Genomic DNA, 20,953 nt, shown 5'->3' on the forward strand with positions numbered 1-20,953 from the left:
TCGCGCTTATTATTAGACGTTCTTTGGCATATTGATAGTTTGACAGATTGTGTGCCTGTTATTAATCGAGAAGTGATCGTGCATAGTGCTTTACTCTAACAATTCTATAAATGGAATAAACATTTCCACTGTTTTGTATATATTTACATGAATTTAATTGTTTAAGAAATGAAAGAAATAAATCTATAAATTAGTTTCTTTAAATTAGAAAAAAAATTATATATTTTGACATTTTGTAATTTTATTTAAATGTCAAGATTAAATTACTTGTTTACTTTCTTTATGTAAAAAATAATAAAAAGATTATAATTGTTTATTTAATGCATATATCGTTCAATGAGAATGATTAATTGAGAAAAGAAAGTGGATATATAAACATCAAATAGCACACATGTTATTCTATATAATATTATATACATAATATTATATATTATTTTATATACCAAGATATCTTCTATATGTTGAATAGGTAAGCCACATTAAATTTAAATTAATCTCTTTGTATATCTGTTTCACATAATTTCAATCATATCTTACATAATTAACGTCCGGAGGAAGCTCAGATATGCTACACTGGTTTTTAATACCTAAACAAATCATACTAAATCAATTTCTTTTTTTTACCTGTAATTTATTAATTATTACTTTCTTGAAATTTATTTAAATATTTATTAAAAGTTGCTAAATATGAAAGAATGAAATTCACTGTTATATTATTACGCAAAAATGCATAATAATTTTCGTGTTTGTTGAATAATTCTGTTATTTAAATTATTTTGGGAATATTATTTTTTATAGAATTATTATCTTATTTTAAATTTGAATGTATATAGATTTGTGTATATAGATTTTGAATTAGAATTATAATGCATTAATGTATTTAAAGTGCCTCACATTTCCAAATGTTAATATTGATAGATCTACCATTCTACCGGCACTGATTTTTATGGGATGACTGGCCATGGCGATCATTAGTATAAGACTGCGGGCTGATTTTGGCGATAATTGATACCAATTTATCGTATAGCATATCAATCCAATTTGACTGCTCTGCAAACAAATCAACCGCAAACGATTATTCAACATGCGATTGAAATTAAGCAAATTGATTAAAAAAACGAAGATGTACCTTTTCCATAAGAAGCTCACCGATATAACATAATATGTATACATTGAAACAAAACGAAACAAGGAGCAAAGAATAAGTCGCTAATCCAACTCTATCATCTTGTTGCCAATCCTGTCAAATTATAGATAACAAATATAATTTTACAGCATTCTTTAATAATATTTTTTTTTAAATGTGGCACATATTAGCGCACCAATATGCAGTAGTATTCGAGCAGACAAATCGTGCATACAGAGCTAGTAAATTCCACCAAACATACTTCTTGTAAAACTTCTTCTACAATGGCCGCAAACCTGGAATAAGTTAGTCATTCTGCTATGCACGGAGAAATTTAAAGAAACTTGAATGTATTATTCTGTGTGCGTCTGTGTGTCTTATTTTAATATAATTATATATTTAACTATTACATTACGTATATATAACATATGTAGGCGAATATATATATAATAGCGTATGCTTATTATCTGACACAAAACAGAACCGCCTACAGAACGTATTGGCCGCTCGTTAAGACCACCTGTTGCATGTGTCTCTTAGTATATTCGTCATATAATCATAAGAATTAACTGAACTATATTATATTGAGGATATACAATTATATAACAATATTTTTCATTGTGAGATTAAATTAGAAATAGTAATAGTATTTTTGTGCCAAATATAAATATATTTATTGAGTTGTAAAAATTTTACAAAGGCAAAATAGTGTAAATAGTTTGTCGTAAAATACATTTTTTATTATTCATAATTTAGATTACAAATCATTAAATTTTTTATCATTAGTTTTTATTTTTTTCTGCTTGAATTGTTCTATATGAAATTTTAATAAGTTATTACTTTAAAATGTTACCTTATTACGCGAACATGATTTTTCACGATAGCAGCAATTCGTTGATGAACATTGTGACCTTGTTTGAATTTTTCACCATCTAAGAGATCTTCCAATCGCGTTATAATCATTTGGATCTGACCACATGCGTGAGTGGCAAATAGGGCTGCCAGTCCGCATGCACCAGCTGTTATCGAATATATGGTGTATCCGCACATGCAATGAGCTACATACACAATTTCGTATACCGGGCTAATTTGGGAGTGGCGAAATTTACTATAAGTCGGATACACGAGTGGTTTGACGGTTTGATTGTTAACTTTATGCTCGGAGCAGAACGGCAAAATCATGTGATAAATGATGCCGGCTGTATACATGAAAGATGCGCCGATTATCGTTAAATTGCGACCGGTGGCAGCATACTTCAGCATCATTTTACGATCACTTTTAAGTGTCACCTGTCACAGTATTGCCAGCAATTTTATTTATTTATAGACGAAAAATTACAACTAATTTTGCACTCTGTTTAGCGATTATTTTTTTTTTTCTTTTTAAATCGAAATTTTAATATAATGCAGATAGAAAGAAAATCTTAATTGTTTCACCGCACATTTTTAACTTTTGTTCCTCACTATTATTATTTATTTAAATATAACACAATTTTTTATTCTATGTTATAATATATTACATAAAGTAATTACATTGTATTTAAATAACATTAAGAATTATATAATCAACTCGAAAGAATCGAATTATTTTAAAATCAATATTATTATTTCTTTTTTATTACTCAAAGCATTTTTCAATACTTCATAATGTGAATTCCGCACATTAATGCAATGTTATGTTAAGTATAAATAACACCGACCTGCCACCAATCGCTCTTCACATATTCGATGCAGCGCAGTATTTTAGGGCGACGTATCGCGAGAATGCAGTATTTCGTCATGGCGGTAAGACAAAATGCCAGTAAACCAAACAATTTAAGCTTTATAGTAATATCTTTCTTGTCATAAACGATATGCAGGGCGCAGGGCACTATCGCGAAGGCTAATGCGAGATTACAGAGCGCGATCGCAATTGTAGATGCATGTTGTCCGATTCCCCGAATCGCAACTGGCCAAATACCGAGCGAACCTAGGATCCAGTTATTCAATTTGAAAATGTATCGAATATCTTGCTGATAGCTAAAGTTCTGCGATATCGCGGCTTTATCGCGGAGTGCACTTGTCATGTTCACAATGACAAGTTTCACTTAAGACTGGACGAGGCGGACGCGGCGGACATTGATTACAAAGTTGCGCTTGCGCTTGCGTTGGAATAGTTTTTTCGTTTGCCGATTGTCTAAGACATCACATATATGCTATTAACCGAGAAGAGTGGTCACGCAAAGTATATTTCCGACAATTTCAATGATTAATAAAAAAAAGTAAGTATAATAATAATAAAAGTAATAAAGAGTAAAGTAATTTTTGTATTCTTCTATTAACATCGTATTATATGCATTAAAAGATACTACGCTGCAAACAGATAAGCTCTAAAATTCAAAATAATCACTTTATATATATATATCAGATCATTTCCATAAATTTCTGATATATGTCACATAATTCGATTATACAATATTTACATCACTAACGTTCGCAGGAAGCTCAGATATGCCACGCTAGTCTTTAATACCTAGAACAATTATATTTTTATAAAATAATGATTTTTTTACAGCCATAATTTATTATTTTTTTTTTTTTTACAATTTTATCTAAATATCAAAATTGCTACATATAACAAAATGATTGTGTTAGATTATGCAAAGGCAGTATAAATATTAATTTATTTTCCATGCATTTATCTTATTTAATTATTGGAAAGTAATTTCAGATTCCAAATTAGAATTATTTATAATGTATAAATGTATAATACTTCATACATTTCCAAAAGTTGATAATGATAAATCTACCATTCTACCAGCACTGATTTTTATGGGATGGCTTGCCATAGCAATTATCAAGATAAGACTGCGAGCTGATTTTGGCGATAATTGATACCAATTAATCATATAGCAAATATATCCAATTTGACTGCTCTGCAATATTCATCGCAAATTATTCAATATGCGATCAAAATTTAAATTGCATAATTACCGAATAAAAATGTACCTTTTCCACGAGAAGATCGCCGATGTAGCATAATATATATACATTGAAACAGAAGGAAACAAGGAGTAGAAAATAAGTTGCCAAACTAAGTTTATTATCTTGTTGCCAATCCTATTAAATTGTAAGTAGAAAATATAATTTTATATGGATTTTTTATACATTATTAATTATATATATATATATATATATATATATATATATATATACACATTAACGCACCACTATACAGTAGTATTCGAGCAGACATATCGTGCATACAGAACTAGTCAACTCTACTAAACATACTTCTTGCAAAACTTCTTCCACCACAATTGCAAACCTGGAATAATTTACTCTAGTTCATGCGAAGAAAATAGATGCATTGCTTCAATCATTCTTAGTGTAATGTAACTCTATTTTTCTCTTGTTTCTTTCTCTTTCAACTTCCATACAGTATAAGTACGTAGCACATATAATCATTCGCACACGATATATAATATCGCATGCTTATAGCCTATGTATGACAGAACTGCTTAACGTATTGGAGGTTTCTTGAGACCACCTGTTGCTCATTCATTACTTTGTTACATATATTATATTATATTCATACTATAAAGTGATAAAAATTAAATAAATTATATAAATAAAATATTTTGAAATAATGTTAATTTTTTCATTTCGTTTAGAATGTTTTTTTCTCTAAATTAACTATGTTTATATATACCGATCTGTTGACGGATATATATATTCGTATATAATTTTTTATAATTTATAATTTAAGCTGCAAATTATCAAATTTTTTTTATCTACGGTTTTTTTCATGAATTATTACAAATATTAATAAGCCGTTATTTCAAAATCTTACCTTATTATTCGAACATGATCCTTTACGATGGAAGCGATTCGTTGATGAATTTTTGAACTTTGTTTGAATCTTTCACCAGTTAGGAGATCTTCTAATCGTGATTCGATTACTTCGATCTGGCCGCATGCATGAGTGGCGAATAAAGCGGCAAGTCCGTACGCACCAGCTGTCACTGAATATATGGTGTATCCGCACACGCAATGAGCTAGATACACAATTTCGTATACCGGGCTAATTTGGGAGTGGCGAAATTTGCTGTAAATTGGATATACTAGCGGTCTGATGGTTTGATTGTTGACTTTGTGCTCGGAAAAAAATGGTATCAGTATCATGTAATAAATGATGCCGGCAGTGTACATGAACGATGCTCCGATAATCGTTAGATTGCGACCAATGGTAGCGTACTTCAGCATCACTTCGCGATCAGATCTGAACGTCACCTGTCACAATAATGCTAATAATTTTTTTATCAGATAAAGAATTATTATTTACGAATTTAGCAGTGTAGCAATTGCTTTTCTCTCTGTAAACCGAACGTCTGATTTTATTGTATATATAATGGAAAAAAAAATTTAATTAATCGCACATTCCGCTTCTATTATTTTATATTGTATTAATATAACAATTATAACGCTGTAATAAAAATGCATGAAATGAATGCATATTTTTTAATTTACAATAAGAGCATCATGTATTCAAATGATATAATTATTCAATTACGTGCATGTTAATTATGAATTTATTTTATGTTAATTATGAATTACGCGTGAATTTAAATCTTTTTTTAATACGTTGTTATACGCATTCTTTTGACATGTTACTCTATATTACCAACCTGCCACCAGTCGTTCTTCACATATTCGATGCAACGCAGTATCTTCGGACGACGTATCGCGAGGATGCAGTATTTTGTCATTGCGGTAAGACAAAAGGCCAGAAGGCCGCATAGCTTCAGTCTCATGATGATATCTTTTTCGTCATAGATGATGTGCAAGGCACACGGCACTAACGCGAAGCTAAACGCGAGATTGCAGATCGCGATCGCAATCTTAGACGCGTATCGTCCGATACCGCAAATCGCGACTGGCCAGATGCCGATCGAGCCTAAAATCCAATTGTTCAGTTTGAAAACATTCCGAATGTCTCGCCGATAGTTGGAGTCGTGTTCGTCTTGTCTTGCACTTGGCATGTTCACGATGATGATGTTTGTTGAAAACTGCACGAGCCGTACGCGTAGCATTGATTGCAAGGTCACCGGACATGCGCTTGCGTTCATTCTCTAGTAGTAGTAGTAGCAGTATTCTTTTAGAATACTGCGAACAGTCTGTCTGAATTGATTGTACGCGATTAACATTGTGTGATCTCGAACGTTAGAACACTTATTGTATCGTTCATGAAGATAATAAGCTGGAAAAACTTATTTCTTCATATATTTAATATTTTTGTTAAGAATGTAATTTGATATTTAAACGTGTATATAAAAAAGAATTTACTGTAATATAAAATAAAATGGCATTAAAAATTTGCCTAAATATGACGTATATAGACATCGAGATATTTCGATAATGGCATAGATAGAAAGAAGCATGCATGTCCTGAAAAATCGATTTGATCGGAGAGGTGTATAGCTTTAGTTACATGTTTTCACTTGTAACGATGGTTGCTCCGCATCACAAAAATAAATGTAGGTGGTTTTGAATATTTTTTGATTAATCTATGCACAGTAAAGTATATCATTTTGCAAAGTTGTGAAAAAATGAAAGAGAAATTGCAGCAATGTTTTAGTCTTTTTTGTTTGAACTAAATAAATACTTTCATGTACAGTTTTTTTAAGAACATGATGTAAGAATTTAATTACTGATAAATAAAGTACATTTAAAAAAATATACTTACTTTAAAAATTTACGCGATAATAAAAATATTCATCTTTTGTATAGCAAGTTTTATTTTCAACAATATTGTGAATAGTACTTATTCTACGAAAAGTGTTCGCCGATATAACAAAATATCTGAATATTAAATATAAAGGAAATCAATAAAATGAAATAGGGCAAGATGGCCATAGTGTCATTATTTTGTCATTTCTAAGAAGATAATAAATAAATAACTATCACAAAACTCGACAAATGTTGTTTAGTAAGAAACAAAACAATAATTTGTGCAAAACTTTAAGAAAGACTATTATACTATTATTATATTGAAATCTGTCGCAATGACTTTTTTTATTGTTAAGCAATAATATTCAAGTTAGCATATAATCAAAATAAAAGCAGTCAGTTCTATTAAGCATATTTTGTATAACACTTTCTTTACATTGACTAAAAATCTAGAAGTGTTTGTCAAAAATCTGAAAACGCGTTATGATCTATCTGTAAACAATCTTTGCAATTTTTTACTCACCTTAATACTGACTCGTGAAATGCGAAAGACGAAGACTGAAATACGACAATTTTTTGATGTAACGCAAACGTGAGACTAATGATTTCAGAATCGCGTGCGTTTCATCTTTATCTATGATAATAAATATGATAATAAATTCTAATTTTTAAATATATAATCATGTATTTTTTGCTATGGGCATTTGAAATTATGATGATAATATTATAAGCTTATTTATTAATATTAATATTTTAGGTATATTTTATGATTGATGAAACAAAGATTTATGTGACATTTATATGTTAATTTATTATCGATTCTTATATATATATATATATAATATTTAGGAGAAAAAATATATTTTTATAGCAAATTCTTGCTATTATGAACTATAATAAAAAAATATAATAATTTTTTATTGTGTAACTGTTCGAAGCAAATTTAAATATACCACAGATGTTTTAAGTACCTGAAAGAGTAACAAAAATTTTAATACAACAAAAATAATATACTTAACATGAGATTGAAATTTAAAAGTATACTTCAATATTGTATATCTTGTTTTTAAGAGAGAAAAGAATATAAGAATAAATTAACTGTGATATAATAATTTTAATATTAACTTCAGCAAAAACTCACGGCACCAAATGTATAAATAGATAAATCGAAAATTTTGCCAGCTGTAAGTTTAGGCGGATATTGAGACATCGTGATGATTAATACGAGACTAAGAGCTTTATTTCCAGGTAAATCATACCAATTAATGTTATAGACGGCTGAACCAATTTGACTATACTGATGAAAATTCAAAAGATTAATATATTTATAACACTTAATGTGGAAAATTAATAATGCTTGTGCTGATGATGAACGTGCAAAATTATATTAAAATATCGTTATAGATATCACATATTATTAATTTTAAAATTGCACTATGTTGCATTTAATTATATGTATAATATATGTGATGATCACATATATAATGATATTATTTTTGCTTAAAAATTCAACAACTAAAAGAAAATAAATAAGTAAAATACATTTTTAAAAACTTGTTTTAAAAATATAAAACAATAATGAACTTTATAATTTTTTGTATAATTTTTAAAATTATTGAATAGAATGATGCACATAATATAATCAAAAATAAATCCGTGAAAAATTGTCTCATTCTTAAAGATATAAAGATTTACCTGTTCCACGAGGAGTTCACCGATATAACAAAATATTAGAATATTAAATGTAAAAGAAATCAATAGAATAAAATAGGTTAAAATGGCTGCAGCGTCACTATTTTCCCATTCCTGAGAAAGTAAAAAATACATGACTTTCATAAAATTCGACAAAACTTGTTCAATGAATTTCAAATTAGAATTTGTGCAACTTAAAGAAAACTATTATATTATTATGACAACGATATCTATTACTATAATATGATATTCTCTTTACCGTTAAGCAATAGTATTCGAGTAAACATATAATCAAAGTGGAAGCCACCAGTTCCATTAAGCATATTTCGCGTAGCACTTCTTCTACATTAGTGGAAAATCTGGAAGTGTATCACGTATTTGGCCGTGCCTCATTATCTATTCAGATCATCTTCGTATTTTTTTGCTCACCTCAATACTCTCACATGATGTCTCACTATACTGCGTAGACGTTTGTCCACAGTAGTATATTTGTTCCTTTTTCCATCGACCAGATCATCCAACAGTGTCATTAATATTTGTAGCTGACTGCAAGCATGCGACACAAAAATCGCTGTTAAACTGCACGCTGCTGTCGTGATATTATACGTGATTAGCGCAAACAGACAGTGGATGCAAAACACGATCTCGTAAACTGGGCTGGCTTCAGGATCGAAAAAGAGGTTGTAGCCAGGATAGGTGAGTGGTCGGTGCGTGATGTTCTGGTCGACTTGCCTAGAAGATAACGGCAGGATTGTATGATAAGACAATCCACCGGTATAAAGGAAGATCGCGCATAACATGGTGAGTCTGCGGCCAATCAGTGCGTTCTTCATCATTATTTCGCGATGATCTTGATATCGAACGGTTCGCCAGTCATCTTCGACGTGCCGAATGCATCTTCCGAACGCGGCGCTGCGCATACCGAGATAACAATACTTGATCGTGGAAGTCAGACAAAAACCGACCGGACCGAAGAGCTTGACTTTGATGTTGATGTCCTTCTCGTAGAACAAGGTGTGCAATCCGGAAGGTATCAGAACGAAGCACAGAGCGGAGAAGCACGTGACGATCAGCGTTACGGAAATGAGCTTGTCATTTCGCGACGCATGACCGTAGATGAAGTGCCAGATGCCGATCGGTTTCAAGACCCATCGGCATAGCTGCATGGTGTAACGTATGTCGTGCTCGTAATGTGCATTGTGCTCAACCATGCTTTCTGGAAGTTGGGATCGATCGCGCATGCTGTCGCCCGTAAGGTGCAACGAAGACTGAAACTCGCATACAGCGGCGTCCCGATGTTCGCAACGCGACGCAAGCGCGAAGAATAATGATTCCGCGTGCGTTTCATGTCTGTCATGTGTGATAAACCATACATACGTAGACAATAGACTTTTCTACGGTCATTGCTCATCGGAGGGTGCTGTAATGTGTAAGAGAAAGAGATGCAAAGAGATCTGAAGTTCATGACAAGTTATAATATAGTACGCATATAATTTATAATTTCAATATTTTTCAAATGCGCAACGCATCGTTGTAAATTATACGTTTTCGCGACTTCTAAAATATTACGTATACAATCATTACATATAATATAACATTATGTATTTGTCTTTTAAAATACAATTGCAAAATGCATATTTTCTTTAATCTTTTTTATAATATAGCATATAATTTTTGAATATAATATATATTTTTGTTACATATATTTTTTATTATATATATATATATAATGATAATATCATAATTTTATTTTACTAAAATATTTGTTTGACTAATAGCAGTCTAGTAAATGCTATTAAATTATTAACTAATATAAAAATGTTTTATTGCGTAACTGTCCGAAGCAAATTTAAATACACTACGGACGTTTTAAGTACCTGAAAATAATAGTATTAGTTTTAGAGACACATGAAACTATTAATGTAATAATAACAATTAAAAACATAAAATATGTTTTTTAATATATATATATATATATATATATATATATATATATATATTTCTAATATATAATTTTCCTACAAAAAAAATATGGATAGAAATAAATTATAATAATTATTGAAATATTAACAAAATAATACTCTATATTAGACTTACAGTGCTAAAAGTATTGAGGGATAAATCGCAGAACTTGCCAGCCGTAAGCTTGGGTGGATAATGAGATATCGTGATGATCAATACGAGATCGAGAGCTTTATGACCAGGTAAGTCGTACCAATTAACTTCATACGCGGCTGAAGCAATTTTGCTATACTAATAAATGTATATATATATATATATATATATATATATAATATTTTACATATTATAAAAAATACTATTAAATTATTCATTATAATCTGCAAAATTGTGTTTAATTTGTAATATGATTGTAATAATGCTAGAGTTCTGTCATGATTATTGCTTATTCATACAAACAAGACATGAATAAAGAATTATTTTTTTTTATTGTTAGGAATATTATTATATATAAAACATTATATATATATACCTCTTCCACAATGAGCTCGCCGATATAACAAAATATTAGAATATTGAACGTTAAAGATATCAGTAGAATAAAATATGTAAAGATTGCCACGGCGTCGCTATTTTCCCATTCCTGAGAAGGCAAATGTACAATTACATAGTTATTATTTATCAATATAAGAAAGAAAAATATTTTTAATCATTATAATTCTCATTGCTATTATAACTTTGAATATAAGAAATTATATGAATAAAGAGAAAAACAATGTCAACATCATTTGACATTGGTTATTACATTCTTCTCACCATCATGCAATAGTACTCGAGTAAGCATATAATCAATGTTGCAGCTACCAGTTCCATCAAGCATATTTCATGTAACACTTCCTCCACATCGGCCGTAAATCTAGAAACGCGTCATGAATCTACTGGAAAATTTAAAAACACGCGTCATCGAAATTCTTCTGACGCTTTTCCCATTTTCATCTCACCTCAGCACGCGCACGTGATGCCTCGTTATTAAAGTCAGACGTTTGTCCACGGTAGTGTTCTTATTTTTTTTACCATCTACCAGATCGTCCAACAGCGTCATCAATATCTGCACCTGTCCGCAAGCGTGCGTCGCAAAAATCGCTGCCAAACTACACACCGCCGTCGTGATGCTGTACTGAATAATAGCGGATAGGCAATGTAAGCAAAAGACGATCTCGTAAACGGGACTTGCCTGAGGATCGAAGTAAATATCGTAGCCGGGATAAACCAATGGTCTATTCGTGTAGTTATCGTTCGCTTTCATTCTAGATGACAGCGGCATAATTGTATGATAAGACATTCCACCGGTGTAAAGAAAAATCACGCACAATGTGGTGAGTCTGCGGCCCACTAGTACGTTCCTCAGCATCATTTTGCGATGATCTTGATATTGAATCACCTGCCAGTCATGTTCGACATGCTTGATGCACTTTCCAATCGCCGTACCGCGCATTCCGAGAAAGCAATACTTTATCGCGGAAGTCAGGCAGAAGCCAACCGGACCGAAGAGTTTAAGCTTAACATTGATATCTTTCTCGCGAAGTAAAGTGTATGGACCGGAAGGTACGAGCACGAAACACAAGACGGAAAAGCATGCGAAGATCAGCGTTGCCGAAATCAGTTTCTCATATTGCGACGAACGGTCGTAAACGAGATGCCAGATGCCGATTGGTTTCAGAATCCAACGGCATAGCTGCATAGTGTAACGTATATCATTCTTGTAATGTACATTATATATCTTATCCGGAAGTCGGGATCGATCGTGCATACTGTCGTCCGCAGGGAATAAACGCTGACTGAATGAATGAAGCACGCGGACGGCGGCGTCGCAACGTCCGCGAGGCGACGCAAGCGCGGGGATTAATGATTCCGCGATCGCGTGCATATACGATTTATGTCTACCATGTGTAACAAAGTCAGGAGATACATGCGAGGAGTTATTCCCTTTCCCGGTCATTGCATGTCCGAGGGTTCGATGATGATTGAAAGTGCGTAGGGAAGTGAAGTTCACGACAAGTTCTAACATAGTTTCGCGGATATATGCGTTTTTATTTCCATAGTGCGTAAAGTATCGTAAATAATAAATAAGTATGTACATCGAATCACGTCGTATTTTTTTTACGCAACATCTAATTATAACACAATCTATAATTTTAGATTTTATTGTGAATGTAATTTTTAAATTCAGTTTCAATTATGTTTGTCAATTTTCTAAATTTATTTTTTTTTTATTTTCAGCTTATGTTTACATAAATGGTAAGTTACTGAAAATCATTTATTGATTTGCTAACGCATATCTAATTTGTATTTGCGCTAATGTTACGTTTGATAATAATAATGCCACGTCGTATCAGACGTAAAAAGTACGAAGTAAATTCAGGTAGGCCACGGCTGCTTTCACAATCTGAAATGTTTCTTGTCTTACATTTATATTATGCGCGCGATAAATAATTCTATCGTTATCTACTCACGCTGCAAAAACTGGCCAAAGATAACTCCATAAATTTTCCTGCTGTGAGTTTGATCGTGGCATTGGACATACTCATTACTAATATTAAACCGAGCGCACTTTTATTTGGTAAATAATACCAGTTTATCGTGTAAGTCTTCGTGCCAATTTGTGTACACTATTAAAAAATTAGATTGATGGTTTCTGTAGAAAATAATTCTCACAACACATTTAGCACAATTATTTATATCACATTAGGCTTTCGTGATGTAATGAAAAATTTGTATTTTTTCTTATAAAATCAAATTTAATAAAATTAATATAACTAAACATTCTGAAAAAATTGATGATTAATCGGAAAAATTAAATTTGCGTTAATTTGTTCGAGTTCTCAGATTAGACGACTGCATGATTGTACTTTGAAATTACAAAAATCACAATTTTTTGCACTAAATACAAAGATTGTATTATGTAATTAAAGTACCTGTTCGGCAAGGAGTTCTCCAATATAGCAAAGAATAAATATATTGAACGTAAAGGATATGAGTAACGAGCAGAATGTCATTGTTCCTAAAGTTTCACGATGTTCCCATTCCTAAAAGGCTAACATCAAAATGTCGTGAACAAGAAACTGTTATAGTTTTTTATATTATGTTATTCATCTACTTAAAATGTTTTTCGCGATTATATTTCGTACCGTCATCATATTAAATCCCAAAAAGCATATATTGAGCGTACATCCCACTACATCCACGAAGAAAATCTCATTCAATAAACCTTCGGTGCGAGTTATAAAACTGTAAGTTATATAAAAACTGTAGAAAAAAGAGCCGAAATATTTTCTTCAATTTTATTCATAATAATTGTTTGTAATAATTGAGAAATCTCGAAATTTTTCTGCATAAGACTTTTATTTTTATATATATATATATTTAATTCAAAATTATATTAGAATTTTGATATTTCGTAAAAAAAAATTTGTGATTATAATTTCTCTTATGCTTGCATATATTTTTCTTCACGCATCACGTCAGTCGCGATTATAAGACATCATTAATACGAAAGTTAATGCGCACGTTACCTTAATATTCTAATGTGATATTTCACGATGTCGCTGAGTCTTTCCTCAGGCGTCTTTGCGCTATTTCTTTCCTTTCCGTCCGCAAGATTCTCCATCTTTAGCATGAGAATCCGGAACTGACCGCAAGCGTGCATGACGAATACCGCGGCCAGACTGCAGACACCGATGGTGAGCGTGTAAATGGCGTAACCAGCTAGAGTCTGCGTGAACTGAGCGATCTCAAAGGACGGAGTGGTCCGTGGATCGAGGAGGCCACGGTAGATCGGAAAGGACAGCAATCTCACCGTCTCGTTATCGATTATCTCCGTTCTTTTTGCACAGAGCGGCATCAGCGTAGTATAAAAGAAGCCAGCGGAATACATGAAGGCCGCGCTGACGAAAGAAAGCCATCTGCCAAACTTGGCATTGTTCAACATGACTTCGCGGTCCTTCTCGTGACCCAGCCTGACTCGATCCCAATCCGCGCGGATATGTCGGATGCATTCGCTGATGCGATCGCCGCGGGCGATGAGAATGTATTGCTTTATCACGGCCATCAGGAAGAAACTGATTGGCCCGATCATTCTGATCTTCATATCGAGATCGGCGTCTACTAGAATAGTGCCGAGAGTGCATGGGACGAGCAGAAAACATATCAGGAAGCAGCTGATCACCGACAAGATCACGCAGCTGATCTTCTCCGTCGTGGTTTCGCAAAGTGTCAGAGGCCAGGCGCCGATCGGTTTCAGGAACCAGCGTTCAGCTGGATGCTATAGTTCCAACCGTCTATCGTGGACTCGAGAGAATGATCGTACATGATGAATGACTAAATCGTAACGACACGCACAACTGACTGACAACGAGCAGACTGATCACGCGCATGTGCATTTTCCGTCTCTGGACACTCGTGCGTCCGTGTATAAACGCAATTGATCCTTCCTACTTTGCCATTTTATTATTAATGAGATCTTCAATAGGTTCTAGTTTCTGGAATTTTATTGCGTGTTGCGTGCAAGTCTTCTCGGGGATGTGAAAAGGGAGTTTCACAAAGTAGAGTTCTCAGGATATTATTTATGATTGAGGGGGAATGCGTAATGCGTATGCCAGGTTTTGTTTCCTGCTTCATATTTTCTGATATGAACAGTAGACAGTAGATTTTCTTGTTCGACGATCATCTTATTCCGTATATATGATAATATAGTAAATGTAATAAGTGTAAGACAAACTTCTCTGCGAAAGGTTGACAGAGATGTTTCTTGAAGTTATACGGTATGGTAATGGTTCTAATTATACAATATAATCATATTCGACAAAAAAAAATGTAAGAACAATGCTGTGAATGAAGCTCGATTTATTTTGATAAACGAAATACTTTTATATATCTAACGAATATAATAGTCTATAAAATCAAATTTGAAAAATTATTTATATTTAATATTAAAATATTAAAGAGTTTTTAGAGTACATTTAAATATATTATTGATGCTTTCTATCTGACAGTAAAATCATATTACATTTTTATTTTTATAAAATTCTGTGATATAACTATAAGTTGCATGACTATGATATATTTTTATTCTGCAAAATTTATGCAATTTTTAGAAAGTTGTATATATAATCTATTATTCATTATAATATATTAATATATTTGTACATTGCAAATTTAAAAGAGCAAGCAAAGTGTCTAAATTTTACTTTGAAAACAGACAAAAATATTATACAATATTCTTCCAGAAATATCATTATTATTTAATTATTTAAGAGATTAGTATTTGCTATTCACATGCTCTACTTAATATATTAAAAATTATTAATATTTACGTAATAAGAGTACGAAGTATGTTTAAATATGCTAATGCAGATTTAATTACCTGAAACAATTTTTAATCATATTGTTGCTATAAAAAATTGATTTAGTTAACAATTAATTTTTTAAATAATTCATTTATTTTTTTAAGAATCTTTATATACATATATTATATATCTGTTGGATAAAATGTCTGTGCTAAGTGCTATATATCTATCTGAATTTGGAAATACATTTTCGTATACTTACATTACCGAAAGTAGAAAGAGAAAGCTCGATCATTTTTCCAGCAGTGATTTTGACCACGATGCTAGAACGTAAAATTATCAAAACAAAACCGAGGGCATTGTTTCCAGGTAATAGATACCAATTTGTCATATAGGCGGTTTCGCCAACTTGATCGCACTGTTATAACGCATTTTATATACCTGTTACTGATTAAATCGGAAAATATCTTCGCGACAGTATAGTATTTTAATAAAACTCATATGTAAAATTAATTATTTTGCTCTACATTATACGATTTCTTATTAATCACAAAAAAATCTTTGAAGTTCTGATTTTTTATATAACAGCGCTGACATTACCTGCTCCGAAAGGATCTCCCCGATGTAACAAAATATAAAAATATTGAAAGTGACAGAGATCAATATTATACCATACGCAATTAAACCTTTAGTGTCTTGGTTCCATTCCTGAAAAAGATTAGTTAATTTATACAAAAAATAGATAAATCAAATGTGTTAAATATTACTTGTGAATTTCATGATGTGCGCTTACCAAAATGCAATAATAGCCCAAGAGACACATATGCATTGTGCATCCCCCTATTTCCACGAGACAAACAACATTCGTAATATTCTCTATGTGAGACACAAAACTAAAAATGTATTTAGAAATACATAATAAGCATTATAATAATTAATTCTTTGCATATATTTTTTCATATACATCTGTATGATTTATTAATACATATTATATTGTATATAAAGATGCATATATTAGAACATATTTATTCAATAAGATTAATATATTATTAAACAATATTTGGTGTATTTTTATTAAATTAAAAGCAAAAGGTAAAAGTAAATCTGTTTTGATTACATATACAAAAAAAAAAATTACTAAAAATCTAATTAATAATTAAATAAGACTATCATGTAAAACACAATCTTAAATTTTGCGAAATTAAAAAAACTAAAGAAAAACTAATTAATTTATTCATTCAATTCTTACCTAAGTACCTTTAAATGATGTTCGACGACAATTGCGAATTTTTGCTGCGAAAAGTCTCTCTTTTCATTCTTATCGACGAGATTATTTAACAAGGATATCAGAATCTTTAATTGACCACAAGCATGCATTACGAAGACGGAAGTGATACTACATGTAGCTACCACTATAGAGTTTACTACAAACGTAGATAAGAATTGTATCGCAAACACTATCTCGTACGCCGGGCTTGTCGTGGTATCCAGAATCTTATCGTAGAACGCAAAAGGCAGAGAATGCACTGATACGTTATCAGCGGCGGACTCCAACGTCATTCCTTGGAAGATACTGTAGGAGAACACTCCGCAGTGCACAAAAGTCGCGGCGAATATCGCGATGAAGCGACCGATCCTGGCGCTTCTCAACATTACTTCTCGCTCCTCTATTTTCGTCACGGCACGCCAATCTAATTCGATATATTTGATACATTGACGTATGTCACCGACATGCGTCAGCAACATGCAGTACTTGAGACTTGAGAGCACCCAATTGCTGAGAGGCCCGAAATCGCGTAACTTTTCCTCTACGTCTTTGGTTTCATCCAGAAAAGTAGCCAATGCACAAGGTATTAAAGTACTGACGATAAGAAAAACGCATACTAGCAATAGCACCATCGAAAGAATCTTTTCCTTGATGGACGACACTGGCCAGATGCTTATTGGCCTCAGGAGCCAACGAATTGGCTGTATGCTATACTCCGTATCTTTTATGTAATCAAATATGATCGGAACATTCTGCTGGGAACTCTTCATGTTCGCTTCGCAAGCGCACGGACACGATTGAGCGAATGATTATCCGAAAACAAAAAAACGATGAGCGATAGTCATAGAGTAACGCGTGCGCATTTTGCCGACTATACTTTCAAATAATACACGCGTCTCTTGGGGAATCGATATTTACGGTGATAGCGTATTAAAGCAGTGAGTTTATTTCGCGGCAGACAGCTGATTGTGCACAATAACAGCTGGGTCACGCAAGTAGTTCACTGTTTTGTTGAAATAATAATTCTATGATGCTTTACTTTCCGCATCTTTATTTAGAAGAATGTAAGAAAAATGTCTTGCATTATTATTGACAGCATCTATTATATTTTATTTGTCAATTTTATTAATTCAAAATGGCAACCAGAAATTGAGCAATATTAAAAACTTGCGCGTGTATCGATCAGTCTCAAAAAAAGAAAGTAGAATGAAACTAAAATTTAATAAGATTAGAAAATAATAATGGATAACAGAGAAAATTTAATAAATACTGATCTTTATCATAGTTTAAGAGAATATATTTTTTCATATATTTATTCTATATGTAATTCTATATGTATTTTGTACACACTTTTTATCCTCTTTATCACATAGTCAACGTTCGTAAAAGATTTAAATATACTACAGAAGTTTTAATTACCTGAAACAACAGTGTTTGTTTTCAAATATTTATACACAAATAATACTATTCTAAAAACTAACAAATTTGAAATATTGAATTAATTGAATATATATATATATATATATATATATATATATATATATATATATATATATAATGTTTGAAGGTAACGTACATTAAAATAATATGTATAATTACATATATGTATATACAATATAAATATGTATATGTGTATATGTAATTTTATAATTAACATAATAACGAAAAACACAATTTATTTTAATTATTATTTAACACGAGATTATTATTACGATATACGTATATGTGTTACTTACGTCACCAAAAGTTGCGATAGATAATTGAAATAATTTTCCCGCCGTGATCTTGATTACATTACTCGATCGTGCAATAATCAAAACGAGATTACGTGAAGTTTTGTGATGTAGTTTATACCAGTTAGTCGTATATGCCATTTCTCCGACATGCTTGCACTACCAAAATCAATATAAGATGTATTTAAATCATTTTAAAGTAATGAAAAATTTAATAATTTCAATAATAAAAAATGATGTTAAAAAAATTTATAAAAAAATCTATAGTTTGATTAAAAATAAAAAATCATACTTTTGTATAAAATAACGATAAGAATGTTATATATTTTACAATTTGGTTATAAATTTTATAAAACTATTTTGATTTGAATCTATATGTATGTTACCTGCTCTGTAATAATTTCTCCGATATAACAAAATATGAAAATATTGAATCCCATTGACAAATATACGATAACGTACGATGTTATTTTTGCTGCATCGACCGTTTCCCAAGCCTAAAAGATTAAAATACAGACTTGTCTATTGTCTAAAAATAAAAGATATCTACATTTTCTTGTACCTATTATAATGAAATATATATAAGTGATATACATATATAAAAAATAATATTAGAAGTAATTAATTTATAATATTCGAATATTATATGAGCAAATAAAAAAGATATTAGAGTGTGCAATAAGAGATCCAGTTTCGTATATTTTTAGCATACCATAATACAATAATATCCAAGTAAGCACATATTTATCGTGCATCCCACCAACTCCACAAGAGAGACTTTATGCATAATACTTTCTATACGTGATATGAAGCTAAAATGTATACACATGTTTGTTTATAAAATATATTCTAACAAATTGCTTTTAAATGTTTTTTTTTTTTTATTAGTAATAATAATATACTTCAACACTCTCAAATGATGTTTCACTATAATAGCTAATTTTCTCTCATTGTTAGTTATATGATTTCTCTCCTTTTGGCTCCCAACAAGTTCGTGCAGCCATGTATATAATACATTTAGTTGACCGCAAGCATGCATCGCGAAGACAGCAGCCATACTGCAAGCACCGACAGTAGAGGAACTTACTATAAACGTCGACAGGAACTGTATAATCAGTGCGATTTCGTTCACCGGACTGAATCTCGTATCGATGATCTTGCTATAAATCGGACACGTCATCGGATGCATCGTCAACGTCTCGTTGTCAACAACGATAGTTGCAGTTTTCATCGCTTTGGCTATGCTGAATAAGAATGTACCTCCTTGCATAATCACGCCGCAGATTCCGGCGATGAAGCGACCAAACTTGGCATGTTGCAGCATCACATCCCGATCTTCGATCCTTTGTATGAGCTTCCAATCAGTTTCCATATGTTTTATACAATTGCGAATATCATTGCTGCGTGTTAGCAACGTCCAATAATTTACCGAGCCCATAATTCTGTGAATCAGTGGTGCCATCGCGCTCAATTTTAACTTGATATCGTTCTCTTCTAATAACATGTACAACATACACGGTACCATTATAAACGTTACTATAGTTACACAAATAAAAATTTGTAATAACACAACGATCTTCCAGACAATGCCTGACGCGTCTGTTTGCGGCCAAGCACCGATGGGCTTGAGAAACCATCGATTTAATTGAAGAATGTAATCATTATAGTTTTTAGAATCGACATTTTTAGGCACAGATTTCGGATTCGTCATGATTACTTCACGGATGCACTTGACGCACTGTCGCAGTGATCAATGCTTCGGACAATGATTATGTTCCAACAGGCGCCTGCGCCAACTTCTACTAAAGTTTAACGAACACTTACATTTATGTACTTTTTGCCTGAGAGGGACAATTGCATGTACAATCGATAATCGTTCGTGACCAGTATTTTGTTCCGTCAGTTGACGAAATGTCGCATTATATAAGAAACGTGAGGAAACTTTCGCGGAAGTGAGTATAAATTTTGTAAAATACTAAGCTTCTTTCGATATTTTAATTTTTAAGTTTAAAGCAATAGAAAATAAATTATCTATATAAAGAAAGTTATTGTGTCACAATAATATATATGTCACAACTATAATATATTATACATGTCACAATTATAATATATTAATCTTGCC

At 31.7% G+C, this 20,953-nt stretch overlaps 6 protein-coding genes and 1 pseudogene across 6 annotated transcripts; all 7 read right to left on the reverse strand.

The window, feature by feature from the left end:
* Nucleotides 1–533: 533 nt before the first annotated feature.
* LOC126854546 (odorant receptor 4-like) lies at nucleotides 534–3,192 on the reverse strand. Its single transcript, XM_050601410.1, has 6 exons — nucleotides 2,827–3,192; nucleotides 1,980–2,416; nucleotides 1,323–1,422; nucleotides 1,130–1,240; nucleotides 895–1,050; nucleotides 534–587 (listed from the first exon to the last, which is right to left on the reverse strand). The coding sequence occupies exons 1-6, from the start codon at nucleotides 3,190–3,192 to the stop codon at nucleotides 534–536; spliced, it is 1,224 nt and encodes a 407-aa protein (XP_050457367.1).
* Nucleotides 3,193–3,584: 392 nt separating this feature from the next.
* On the reverse strand, nucleotides 3,585–6,198 carry LOC126854545 (odorant receptor 4-like). The gene is made up of 6 exons (XM_050601409.1): nucleotides 5,794–6,198; nucleotides 4,959–5,398; nucleotides 4,334–4,433; nucleotides 4,115–4,225; nucleotides 3,886–4,041; nucleotides 3,585–3,638 (listed from the first exon to the last, which is right to left on the reverse strand). The coding sequence occupies exons 1-6, from the start codon at nucleotides 6,196–6,198 to the stop codon at nucleotides 3,585–3,587; spliced, it is 1,266 nt and encodes a 421-aa protein (XP_050457366.1).
* Nucleotides 6,199–7,752: 1,554 nt separating this feature from the next.
* On the reverse strand, nucleotides 7,753–9,768 carry LOC126854547 (odorant receptor 4-like). Its single transcript, XM_050601411.1, has 5 exons — nucleotides 8,957–9,768; nucleotides 8,787–8,886; nucleotides 8,531–8,641; nucleotides 7,977–8,132; nucleotides 7,753–7,806 (listed from the first exon to the last, which is right to left on the reverse strand). Exons 1-5 carry the CDS (start codon nucleotides 9,766–9,768, stop codon nucleotides 7,753–7,755), a joined length of 1,233 nt encoding a protein of 410 aa, XP_050457368.1.
* Nucleotides 9,769–10,350: 582 nt separating this feature from the next.
* LOC126854550 (odorant receptor 4-like) lies at nucleotides 10,351–12,296 on the reverse strand. The gene is made up of 5 exons (XM_050601414.1): nucleotides 11,488–12,296; nucleotides 11,303–11,402; nucleotides 11,019–11,129; nucleotides 10,625–10,780; nucleotides 10,351–10,404 (listed from the first exon to the last, which is right to left on the reverse strand). Exons 1-5 carry the CDS (start codon nucleotides 12,294–12,296, stop codon nucleotides 10,351–10,353), a joined length of 1,230 nt encoding a protein of 409 aa, XP_050457371.1.
* A 525-nt stretch (nucleotides 12,297–12,821) lies between these two features.
* On the reverse strand, nucleotides 12,822–14,854 carry LOC126854753 (odorant receptor 4-like; annotated as a pseudogene).
* Nucleotides 14,855–15,854: 1,000 nt separating this feature from the next.
* LOC126854628 (odorant receptor 82a-like) lies at nucleotides 15,855–17,868 on the reverse strand. The gene is made up of 5 exons (XM_050601560.1): nucleotides 17,081–17,868; nucleotides 16,625–16,724; nucleotides 16,432–16,539; nucleotides 16,094–16,249; nucleotides 15,855–15,908 (listed from the first exon to the last, which is right to left on the reverse strand). The coding sequence occupies exons 1-5, from the start codon at nucleotides 17,866–17,868 to the stop codon at nucleotides 15,855–15,857; spliced, it is 1,206 nt and encodes a 401-aa protein (XP_050457517.1).
* Nucleotides 17,869–18,463: 595 nt separating this feature from the next.
* LOC126854765 (odorant receptor 4-like) lies at nucleotides 18,464–20,542 on the reverse strand. Its single transcript, XM_050601788.1, has 5 exons — nucleotides 19,734–20,542; nucleotides 19,544–19,643; nucleotides 19,218–19,328; nucleotides 18,835–18,990; nucleotides 18,464–18,517 (listed from the first exon to the last, which is right to left on the reverse strand). The coding sequence occupies exons 1-5, from the start codon at nucleotides 20,540–20,542 to the stop codon at nucleotides 18,464–18,466; spliced, it is 1,230 nt and encodes a 409-aa protein (XP_050457745.1).
* Nucleotides 20,543–20,953: the final 411 nt, after the last annotated feature.

This window comes from Cataglyphis hispanica, chromosome 14 (assembly GCF_021464435.1).
Source record: "Cataglyphis hispanica isolate Lineage 1 chromosome 14, ULB_Chis1_1.0, whole genome shotgun sequence".
Lineage (NCBI taxonomy): Eukaryota > Metazoa > Arthropoda > Insecta > Hymenoptera > Formicidae > Cataglyphis > Cataglyphis hispanica.